This window comes from Neomonachus schauinslandi, chromosome 14, assembly GCF_002201575.2.
Source record: "Neomonachus schauinslandi chromosome 14, ASM220157v2, whole genome shotgun sequence".
In the NCBI taxonomy this organism is placed as follows: Eukaryota; Metazoa; Chordata; class Mammalia; order Carnivora; family Phocidae; genus Neomonachus; species Neomonachus schauinslandi.
In genome coordinates this window covers 66731493-66743962 of record NC_058416.1, presented here as the reverse complement: position 1 = coordinate 66743962, position 12470 = coordinate 66731493, and the positions used below count along the sequence as shown (strand labels likewise).

Genomic DNA, 12470 nt, shown 5'->3' with positions numbered 1-12470 from the left:
CACAACCAGGTAGCTTCTACATAGTTCTCCCTCTGGCACCTTGACCAGATCCTGCCCTCTCCAGCTGAGTTCCCAGCAGTAAGATGAGAGCGAGGGGACCACAGGATGGCTAAGACCCCACTGCTCTGAGATCGCCTGAAAGAAAGTGGTAGGGAAAATGCAGAAGGTTCTCTGAGATGGAAACCAAGGCTAAGATGATTTCTGGGCACTTGGGAGAGTGAAATTTCCTGAGTGCAAGTACAGACAACAGAAAAGGCAGCAATCACATGACAGATGCTACCCTCCATGAACACTAACAATTCTTGACCCACTGCTACACTAACTTTAAAACTGGCTAACTGGCTTCCTGGACTATTTGACAGTCTCCAAGGCATTATGTAGGGACACAGCAAACTTACAAAGCTCATATGTGCTTCTGCCATACTCCAGGCACCTGGAGATGAGAAAGTGCAAACAAAGGAGCAGTAAAGTGGCCTGAAGGCTTAAATGGTAACCAGAGATAGCAAAAAAGAAGGCTTCGGCCCCTGTGTGGAGGTCCCGAGTATACCCTTTCCTCCTCAGGGCCTGGGGATCCAGGGCTCTGCTCAGGTCACCTCCAGGAGGAAGCATGGGGGTAGGTGTCAAGCTCCCCTCCAGATGGTGGGAACCCTGTCAGGGACTTTCTACCAGGGCCAGCTCCTTCCACATTGAGCCTTCAGCAACTCCCTTTGCCCTTGCCTTGAAGGAAAGGACTATATCACGGTGTATGCCCAAAAGCCCGCAGGAGTACCCAAATGGAAACCACTATGTGCAGTCACAAACATGAGTAACCAAGAACATAGACACATCATCATAAAACCTCAAAATGCTCCTCTATGTGTCAACAAAAACAAAGTCCTGCCATGGGTTCTTGATCCTAGCAGAGCAGTGCACAATCCACACTTGGGGAATGCTGACCCACAGGGACAATGGGGTCCAGCCCAAGGGCCAGTGATACCATGAACTCAGGAGGAGGAAGTGCCCAGAACCTGTGCGCTGGGCTCTTAGACTCATGCAGGGCAGGCCTGCTCCTAGCACTGGGCCCAGAGTTGTTTCTTTGGCAGACGGATGAGCTGCATTGTGGCCTACTCCCATCTTGTCCCCCCAAATGCCACTCTATGAAATGCCTGGCTGAGGCGGCCCAATCCCAGCTGAGCAAGAGCAGATGGAAGAGTGAAATGAACACAGGTCGAGAAAAGCTGTTGCTAGCATCCTCACAAGACTCTTTTCCCCACAGGAACCACCAACAAACACTGTGGCCGGAACACTCCACCATCCACCCAGCTGTCTGTCATGGGCTTCACCTGTACCTAGAGGGCTCAGAAGATTTAAAGAAAAAACCAGTATCCAAACTTCCATCTTAACTAGCACAGAAGATAAGACTGAGCCCAAGCTGTCCCTGACATCTGCCTGCTACGTAGGGCTGGAATGAAGGAGGCCCAGGAGTGGGCCACCAAGTTCCTCCTGGCCCTGGGGCCAGTCCTCACAGGACCTCCCACCTCTCTGGCAGGGCTCTGAACAGGTGCATGTATAGGTTCGAATGAGGCCCCGCTGAGCCGTCATGAACCTCGTCTTGTAGCCCAAGTGGCTTTTGGGTGAGAGGTGCCACGCCAAGCTCCCACTTCCCCATGGATAGGTGGGTTTTATCACCCTTACTTTTCAGACATGGAGGTAGCAGTACAAAGGAGGTGACTGCTCGCGGTCTAGTGCTCATAGCTCTAGCCACCACGCTGGCCCACAGTGACTCCAGAGAGGACATCCAGGGCCACTGGCACATGGCTCCCTGCCTGGAGGAAACCAGAGGCCGAGCAATAGGGCGTCTGGGAGAACCTTTCCCCCAAGCTACAGAAGTTGTGTAAACTGATTTCTTCATTCAGATCCCAGCCCCTCTCCCCTGGGCCAGGTGGATCCTGACAAGATGGAGCTTGCCGGTTTCGCCTGAGGGTGGGCAGCCACTGTGGCCTGGCCCCTGAGTACTTACCTACAGATACTACTCTGGACCCTTCAGACACAAGGCTTACCTTGACCCCAGGCTAACCTCCTAGGTGTGGTAGCCGTGAGAAAATGTTCCCTCTCAATCAAATGAATCAGACTTTATGAGTAGGGCCCTTACCCCCAAATAAGGAAACAACCATAACTAAAGACACATAGAGCACATCAGCCCACTTCCCGGGGCCAGGAGCCAGGAAAGGAGGCAGCACACAACTAACAGGATAGAGCCAGGTGGCATCCCCTTCCTCTGCTGGCCTGGACCCAGATGGACAGCTCATACCTTCTCTGATCCCAACACTCATCCCAGGCACCTTCTGGAAAGAAGCCTTCTTCATTGCTCTTCTTTTTATGAAGAACTTACCTTTCCCCAAAAGTGCAGATTGCTAAACACACTTTCTCATTCCTTTTTCCCTGGTCTCTTTGCTGGGGCAGGGAAACCCCAAACTGGCCCAGTAAGGAGCCTGCTGAGCTGGAGTCACCCCAGCCCTCCCTGCCTGGCCTGATGCCCAGGCCACTGACCTGTTGGGGCAGATACAGATGTCATGCATGTAGAACTTGATGGCCTTGGACTGCTCCTTGTTTTTGAAATGGTAATCAGCCAGGAGGTAGTAGAGCTCATTCACCACCGGAGGGGAGGGGTCGGCCCCTTCTGGAAGGCAGGGCACCTAGCAGGTGAAGGACCAAGGATAAGGAGAGATGGAGTCAGGGTCTCAGATGTGACCAGTCATGCTGTAAACACAGGACCATTCACATTAGCACAGGACAGACCCTAGGCTTCTCATGGCCCTGACTTCTGGTATAAAGCAAGGAAAGAAGCCAAGGTGCATAAACAGCAATGCTGGAGGAAAAAAATGACAGGACACAGCCCCATCACACACAGTTCCTACCTCAGTTGAGGCACCCTCAATGTAGGCGGAGACTTTGTCTAGGCTCAGCGCTGGCCTTTCTGTGCGGGGCACAATGGTGGCGATTCTCTTCAGAAGGTTGGCCAAGTCAGCAGACACAGTGCTGGTCTTGTAGCTGTCAAATTCAGGAAGGGTCTTGGGCTTAAAATACTCAAACATAAACAGGGCATCCTCCCATATAAGGTCCACCTTGAGAAAAGACAGAAGGCAGATCATAATGCAGTCAGGGTAAAAGCAGAAAGGGAAAAGTTCTTCCATGGGAAAAACACAGACGAGGTTACAACATATTAGAGTTTAGAAACAGACCTGTATACCCTTAAAATTTTGCATACCCACTGTAATCCCCGAAACCAAACGTCTGAAGAGCAGAAAAGCAAACTGGCATACGCCCGGGCCTTGATAAAGACAAATATTGGAAACTGAGGGCCGCACTCTGTGAGTCCATGTGGCCAAGCCAGAGGGCAGGTTCAAGCACGAGTGGGGACTGTGACCAGGCCACTGACCCTCTCCATGAGCCTCAGCTACTCCACTGCTTGCTCTGGACCAGGATGGTTCTGCATTCTGTATGGTGCCCTGTGGGGGCCCTGCCCAAGTAGCTTACATTCAGGGGATGGAATTGGTAAGATTAGAGAATAAATGACGAGCCGTGAGGTAATATACCCAACACTGCTCTGAAAACCAAACAAGAACAAATGAAAACCTCTAAAGAATTATTTGTATTATCCAAATTGGAAAAAGAAATCCTTTGAAAATTGCCATGCTGCACTTTTGAATGATTAGTCAACATTTGCGAAGGTAGTTTTTGCAAGGAAAACCCTTTTCCTGTGATCAGACTATGTCAGACCAGTCTCATTCTTTTGGTGCAAGAGCTATGTGTCTGATGTCCTTAAAGAGTGCTCAGAGCCCCTGCTTCTCTGAGCCCCACTCCTCTGCGCAGGGGCAAGTGCGGGGGGTCTGGGCAGCACCCTCACCTGCTGGGCCGAGTGCTCCTCCAGGTACCTGGCCTTGCTCTTCTTGCTAGGGAAGCTGTACAGGCAGTAGAAGCACTGCTCCAAGGCCGTCTCCAGCTCCTCCTTGTAGGGGTGTGTGTCTTCCGAGGCGGACGCAGCGAGCTCCTTCTGGAGAACTCGTACCTATGGTAGGCAGGAAGAGATGCCTTAGAAGGCCCATAGCTTCCCTGGCACAGTGGGACCCCAGGGAGACCACCACTCTGTCAACTCTGTCAACCTGAGGAGGCCGTGTCTGTTGGACCTGTTTCCTGGAAATGGCCTATTACCCTCACAGGAGCCATTTTGGGCGCAGCTCTGACATGACCTCCTGAGGAGCTTGCTGGCCAAATTGCCTTCCTTCCAGCATGCCCAGTCAGTATCTACCAGCTGCTAGAAGGAGATATTATATGCCCTCTGGAAACTTCTCTAGTTATTTATTGGCCATTCATTTGCTTCCCAAATATTTACTGAGCACCTTCTTTTGCTAGGCACAGTGTGATACAGTCCCTGCTTTTAAGAAGCTCAGATTCCAATAGAGGGGCAGTTAAACAAGTGGTTATAATGCAAGATGGTAAATCCCATTAGGGCTGAGGGAGTCTGAGAGTGACTCCCTCTCTCTCAGCATAAAGTATAAAAATACAGCACAAAATATATCCAAAGCACAAAATATATCCAAAGACATAATAAATTGTCTCTCTCAGACCAAACATTAATAAGGATTATAGAGGATATAAACAACTCAGTCAACAAGTAATGTATCTATGGAGATTAGTTATGCCCAAATGTTAGCAGCTACACATTCCTTTCAAGCATCCATGGGATTTTTACCAAAACAGACAAAAAGCACATCTCAACAAGTACTAAAGACGAGATACAATACAGACCACATTCTCTGAACATAAGTCAGTAAAATTAGAAATCAGTATATAAAGGTAGCAAATACCAAATGTCAAAACTTAGAGCATGCAGCTAAAAACGTACTTGGAGAAAACATAACCTTCAACACATGTACTAGAAGACTGAACACTGTCACTGAGTGGCCATCTAAGCACAGTGTAGTTCCAAAGACTTAGCACAGGCCTTTCCCATATGCTTCTAAACATAGGTTGAAAAAGACTTAGACCTTAATGAAAGGAAGATGTTACCTGAGGGATGGTTTAAGCACCATGTAATTCAAGGGGGTAAGCGTATAGCTTTTCCCATAAGTTTCACACATAAATTTATAACACTTACATCTTAATAAAAGGAAGAAGTTATTGGGGTGCCTGGGTGGCTCAGTTATTTGAGCAACTAAATCTTGATTTCGGCTCAGGTCATGATCTCAGGGTCGTGAGATCAAGCTCTGCATCGGGCTCCACACTCAGCGGGGAGTCTACTTGAGGATTCTCTCCCTCTGCTCCTCCCCCCACTTGTGCGTGCTCTCTCTCTCTCGCTCACTCTCTCTCAAATAAGTACATAAATAACTTTTTTAAGATTTTATTTATTTATTTGAGAGTATGCAAGTGAGAGAGAGACCCCGCGAACGTGCGTGCACTTGAGCGGGAGAGGGGCAGCAGGAGAGAGAGAAGCAGACTTCTGGCTGAGCAGAGAGCCTGACTTGGGGCTCGATCCCAGGACCCTGGGATCATGACCTGAGCCAAAGGCAGACGCTTAACCAACTGAGCCACTCAGGTGCCCCCTGAAAAAACTAATTTAGATAAGCTTCAGGAAAGACTGACTTATAAAAAAGGAGCAGAGGAAGCACAAATAAATGATTTTAGCACTGAAACAGAGGCATAAGCAGAGGTACCACAGAGACTTTTTAAATCATAAGCACACTTCATGAACAACTTTATGCTTATGTGGACACTATTTCAAAAATATAATTGGTTTAAGAAAAGAAAATCTAAATGGGCCTAGAATCACCAAAGAAAGGGTCAGTAGTTTAAAATTTATCCCCCCTGGGATGCCTGGGTGGCTCAGCCGGTTAAGCAGCTGCCTTCGGCTCAGGTCATGATCCCAGGGTCCTGGGATCGAGTTCCGCATCGGGCTCCCTGCTCAGCGGGGAGCCTGCTTCTCCCTCTCCCTCTGCCTGCCGCTCCCTCTGCTTGTACTCTTTCTGTCTGTGTCAAATAAATAAATAAAATCTTTAAAATTTATCCCCCCCAAAAAAAAGAAAGAGAGAGAGAGCTCTAGGCTGGGGTGACAAACTATGGCCCAGGGGGAAAACTGCCTATTTCTGTATAGCTCAGAAGCTAAGATTGGCATTTATATTTTTTAAATGATTGAAAAAAAAATCAAAAGAAGAATTTATTTTGTAACATATGAAATTCAAATTTCAGCATTCACAAGCTTTTACATATTATCTTTACATACTGACAAGGACTGCTTCTGTGCTGCAATGGGAGAGCTGAGTATCTGCAACAGAGACCCTATGGCCGACAGAAGCTTACAAGATTTACCATCTGTCCCTTTACAGTGAAAGCTGTGCCAACCCTTAGGCCAAAAGCATTAAGACAAGGGAAAAAAAAAAGAAACTGTAAGGATTGAAAAGAAGGGAAAAAATAGTTATTCATGGATGATATAACTGTCCGCGGAGAAAATTTGAGAAATCTACAATCCACCAGAATTAATAAAAGCAGTAGTAAAGGAGTTATGGACAGGAGAAACTTATTTTTTAAAAAGAAGTGTTCCTATCTGTCCAAAAACACGAAATAGAAAACTTAATTTTTAAATATTTATTTATAACAGGAATAAAAAAATAATGCCCAGGTATAAATCTAACAGAACATATATAAGAGCTTAAGGAGAAAATTATAAAACTGTATCAAGGGACATGAAAGTATAAGATCTGAATAAATGGAGAGATATACTACATTCATGACTGGAAAGAATCATATAAAAATGGCAACTCTCCCCCAAATTAATCTGTGAGATTAATGCCATTCCAATTAAATTCCAATGGTGGCGAGGATTAGGGAGTGGGTGGGCGGGGGTCACAAAATTTTACCAACTGTCCTTATAATGTTTTAGAAGAGGAAAGGGCAAAGAACAGTCAAGAGAATGTGACAAATAGGTAAGTCGATTAATCCTAGCAGGTATCAGTATACCTCAAAGACAGGGTGATACTGGCTCAGGAATACCTAAACCAATGGAAAGAACAAAGGCCAACAACAAACCCTCACACGTATGGACAGAAGATGGAGGGGGGCCTTACAAATTAGTGCAGAAAGAACAGACTCTTTGATGATTGGTACAAACCAACTGGCCATCCATATAGAATGTAAAATGGATCCCTACCTTATGTCATAAACAAACCAAAATTGAGAAGGAATAAAGACCGGATGTGAAAAATGAGAGTGAACTTTAAGATTAACATAGAGAAGAATATATTAATAATCTTGTGGGAGGAAAGGATTTCTTAAAGTACAAATAACAAACCACACCCAGAAAACAAAAACCCCACAAACCATAAAGGACTAATAAATTTGACATTTAAATTCTGTAAAACAAACACTATACACAAAGTTAAAAGACACGTCACATAAAATTGCATAGAAATTAGAACTAAATACACACATGCACGTGCACAGACACACATACACACACGGACACGTAAAACTGGTGAAACATACGTATCAGACAAAAGACTGGAATTCAGAGTACATAAAAACTCTACAAATCAATAGGAAAAAGAAAAAAAGCCCAACAGAAAAATGAGCAAATTACATGAGCAAGCAAATCGCTAGCGGACACCTAGATGGCCCCGAGCAGAGAGGGAAGTCAATAAGCAGGAGCCGAGTCCACAAAGGCAAAGTTGCTGCAGGAATAGAAAAGCTGGGCCTTGGGTAGAAAAGTCAGGAGCTATGAAATGAAACATGGAGGTACTCCTATTACTTCCACTCCCTCAAATTCACTTGGCAGATCCTGGCAGCTAGAATACACGCTCCACCAAAGATGCAGCCTAAGGAAAACCTGGAGTAGGATCGTCCCATCATCACCCCTGCTGCCTGCTGGAAGGCCGCTCCTCAGCACCACTCCTGCTGGGTACCAGCTTGCAAAGGTGCTACCTCATTCTTGACTTTCCCCAAGCAGCATAAGGGCATAAGGGTGACTGACTGCCTTGTGGAGGTGACCCTGTGGAAGTAGACAATGTCTCCACACTCTAATTGGGAGACGGAACGCAGAAGAAGGAAGTCGACAATTCCTGGGCAGCAATATAGTCTAAGCTTAGCACAATTCTTCCAAAAATGGTCCTGAAGCGTGGAGCTGACCCAAGGTGAGCACCTGGGAGGCCCTCAGAACTTACAGGGTAGAGCAGACACTCAGGCATCTACAGCTAGGGCTCCTGCCAAGTCTCTGCCTCCTCAGCACAAGTGCTCTGCAAACTGTCAAGCCTTACACATACATGAGCTCTATAAATATTCTCAGTCTCGTTCATTCATTCAACCCATTATGTACTAAGCACCTACTATGGGCTAGGTGCGCTGTGCTAAGTACTGGGATCCAGCAGTGAACAAAACTAACAAAAATCCCTACGTCATGGAAGTTACGTTTCAATGGAGAAGAGGTACACAATAAACACACTAGATAAATAAATTATAAGGCATGCTAGAAGGTGGTAAGAGCCATGCAGAAAGCATAGGGCAGAGGAAGAAGATCAGCACTGGGGAGGCAGACTGCGGTTGTAGAGAGGATATGCTTGCTCACTGAAAAGGTATAGAGCGGAGGTCAGCAAACCTTTTCCTGAAGGGCCATATGGTAAATATTTTAGGTTTCACGTACCATATGGACTCTATCAGAGCTTCTCATCCCTGCCACTGTATTGCCAAAGCAGCCATAGTTAATAGGTAAATGAATGGTTATGGCCATGTTCCACTAAAATATTTATTAATAGACCTTGCAGGCTGGGTTGGGTGACCCTCTTGTGCTCTGTAACCTGTCTGTGTGCTGTTTGGCCTCACACTCAGCAGCGAGTTTTGGGGACAGAATCATGCTGCTTATCCCCAGTACGCCCAGTCAATCACAGCTGCCAAGTGAGGGAAGGCTATTTGCACTCACCAAATATTTACTTGCTAAATAGCTATTGATTCAGCAACTCCTACCTTGTATGAGTGGTGCCTGGCAAACAGGACTCAATGGAAGGCAGTGGTGAATGCAGTTGTTTCTTCTAAAATTACTATGAAGGGCCCGGCCCTATGCCTGACACACACATAACAGATGCAGTAACAAGTAATGGTTCTAAATCCACCTGTAGGTCAAGGCCAGATCCAGAACCCCTGAACTCAGGTGCACAAGGGAACCAAGTTCAGACTTTCTGGCAACTCTGAGTAGTCACATACAAAATCAAAGAAGCACAGCAGGCCCCAGTGCAGGGGGAGGCCAAGCAAGCAAGCCTCAGGGTGCCAACCCATCCCACCCTGCACTCCTCCCCCGCACCCGCCCCGCCCCCAGCCCTGGCCAAGAGGGCAGTGCTTACGTAGAATCGCAGCAGAGCCCCATCGGAATTGCAGCACCAGGACCTCCTGCCCAAATATTCGTGGGCTGTGTTGAGCAGCATGAGGGAGGATGGGAGCATGGGCGTCTCGGCCATCACTAGGGAAAGACAGACCGGCACAGAGTTAGCATGGGGACATGTGTGGGAGCTGCAAGGCTCAGCCTCTCCTTTGCAGGCTTTTCTGTCTTTACCAAAGCGGCCACAGATTTTTCTTTCTTTCCTTTTTTATCTTTTTAAGTAAGTAATGACTTGACTGGCTTTACTAAAGCAATACACGCTTCTCAAAAAACAATTCAAATCATACAAGAAGACATAAGGAATGCCTCATCCACCTCCAGATAACCATGCTGACATTTGGTGGACATCACTGGAAGCATCTTTCTGGGCACATATATGAAACATTTTGAAAGACAAAGATAATTTTTATTTATTTATTTTTTCCCCCAGGTTTTTTTTTTTTTTAATTTTATTATGTTATATTAGTCACCATACATTACATCACTAGTTTTTGATGTAGTGTTCATGATTCATTGTTTGCATATAACACCCAGTGCTCCATGCAATATGTGCCCTCCTTAATACCCGTCACCGGCTAACCCATCTCCCCACCCCCTTCCCCTCTAAAACCCTCAGTTTGTTTCTCAGAGTCCATAGTCTCATGATTCGTCTAGAAAGATAATTTTTAACAATGAAACCCGTATGACATATACCATTTCTTAAAGATTCTTATACGTAGGCCTACTGGAGTATTATAGAAAAAAAATAGAATGACCAAATTTCAGTTAAGTGTTTGTTCACCACTAGAACTATTATTAGCTCCTTAAAGATTCTTCAGTATTTTTGAAACTCTAGGCTATAACCCACTGGTGGGCTTGTAATTAGCATTTTTAAAGAGGACCAGGATAGAACACAGGACAGAAAATACCAGTGGGGCTCACACCAGGTAGAATAAGGATTCTTTCATGAAATTTGTTTCATACTTTTTGACCACTGGCCAGCCCCAGTCAAAAAGGTGTGAAAGGGGGGCACCTGGGTGGCTCAGTTGATTAAGTGTCTGCCTTCAGCTCAGGTCATGATCCCGGGGTCCTAGGATGGAGCCCCTGCTTCTCCCTCTGCTCCTCCTCCCCTCCCCCCAGCTCATGCATTCTCGATCTCTCTCGCTTGCTCTAAAAAAAACATAAATTAATTTAATTTTTTAAAAAAGGTATGATGGGGTGCCTGGGTGGCTCAGTTGGTTAAGCGTCCGCCTTCGGCTCAGGTCATGATCCCAGGGTCCTGGGATCAAGCCCCACATCGGGCTCCGTGCTCAGCGGGGAGCCCACTTCTCCTTCTCCCTCTGCTGCTCCCCCCTGCTGTGCTCTCTCTCTCTCTCTGTCAAATAAATAAATAAAATGTTCAAAAAAAAAAAAGTATGAGAGGCATGGATTTAAAAAAAAAAACAAACTCAGAAAATCATGAAGAAATTAAGCCATGCCAGTCCTTTAGTCTCCATTTTCAACAGCATCAAGTGATTCTATTACTCAAGATGGATGATAGCTTATAACACTTCCTTTCTCCCCTTCTCCCAATTTTTTTGTACATATTATTTGTAGCACTTCAAGGTTCGTAACACTGACACTCTGTTCTGTGACCATAATTAGCACAGTTGCTTTCTCTCAATTCCAATTCTAAATGGATTTGGTGCTCATCACAAAATCTTGCCTGTGGCTTTTCCACTCCCGACGAATTTCATTCTGACTCATGTTGGTTTACTGACTTCATTCTCCAGTGGTGTTTTTAGAAGCACCCACAGAAGCTGGAATCCCTGTTTATAAATGTCTGTTACCACTATTAATTATAAGCAACTTGGCTAGATGTCCTAGTTTGCACCATCTTTCCTTGAAAACAGTGTAGACTTTTAAATATCACCTCAACTGCCCTGAATGCGGCTAGGGAGAAATCTGAAATGAGTCTCATGTTTTATCCCGTGAAGATAAATTGCTTTTTCAGTTTAGAAATCTAAAAAATCTTTATTCTTAAAGTAGATCCTTAACCAGGATGTATCTTGCTGTGTATCAAATTTTTCACGGTATATACCGAAAACTTTGAATCTGCACATTCAGTTTTTATTACAGAGAAATTCATGTTATTCCTGTGTTTGACAGTGGGTTGACTGCTTGTCCTGTTTCATTGCTAGAGTCTTTCCATCAGAAGCACAATCTATCCTCGCACGGACCACCTGTTTCCCACATCTATCCTTCTCATCAACGCTTTTAGCTCTGAACTGTATCCCTGGTTTCAGTTCTACATATACTCATTCTGCTCCTCGCAGCCTGCTTTATTAGTTTATAATGGTGAGGCTTGGTTTGCAATGTTTTCCCTTAGTTTTGCAATTTTCCATTTCGTTTCATTCTGCTTATTAGTTCCAATTTGGTAATAAGTGATTTCTTGTGCAAATCGTTACAGGGCCCCAACTCTGTTCCTTGGTGTAAGTTTTCTTCCTGATTGAGGTCATCTATTTCTTTTTCGTCCCCCACACAGTGTTGGGGGCAAGCTAAAATAGGTCAGCACACTTGCCACGTCACTTCTTCTACCCTGCTCATGGTCTGCTAGGGCATTTCCTCCATACTACATAAGTACTCTAACATATCAGCAATGGATTTTCTGGGGCACTTTCCCAAATATAAGATCAATTTGCCCTTTCCTTAAAGCCATAATTTTAAAGTAGGTGCTGCTCTCAACCCACTTTCCTGTAACCTGTGTCTGCGGAGGTAGAAGGGAGATTACTGGGCGAGTGCTGCACACGGTCCTCGCTGGGACACCTGGATTTCGTCTTTTCTCTGAGATGCCCTTTAAGGTAGGACTGGCTACCCACTGAGAGGAGTGCAGTCAGCAGACAGCCCCCAGCTGTCAGCTCCTTCAGGTTCTTCTGTAGCTGCAGAGATGCACCTCACCCAAGGTCATGCACTTTCTGTGGGAGTCCATATGCAGTGACTGAGCAAGATAGGAGTCTAAAGACCAGCTACTTGAGTCCAACATGGTAGGACAGCTCTGATGGGCCACTCTGGCTCCAGAGCTGCCTGCCAGGTTGGCCAAGGCCTGGGTCAGACC

The 12470-nt window shown here is 45.7% G+C and overlaps 1 protein-coding gene across 1 annotated transcript in view; it reads right to left on the bottom strand.

The window, feature by feature from the left end:
* The window catches only part of CABIN1 (calcineurin binding protein 1), a 155512-nt gene that overhangs the window by 92932 nt on the left and 50110 nt on the right, over window positions 1-12470 (bottom strand). Inside the window, 4 exon segments of the mRNA XM_044921054.1 lie at window positions 2530-2675; window positions 2898-3104; window positions 3887-4048; window positions 9363-9478. Coding sequence (XP_044776989.1) covers window positions 2530-2675; window positions 2898-3104; window positions 3887-4048; window positions 9363-9478 — 631 coding nt within the window.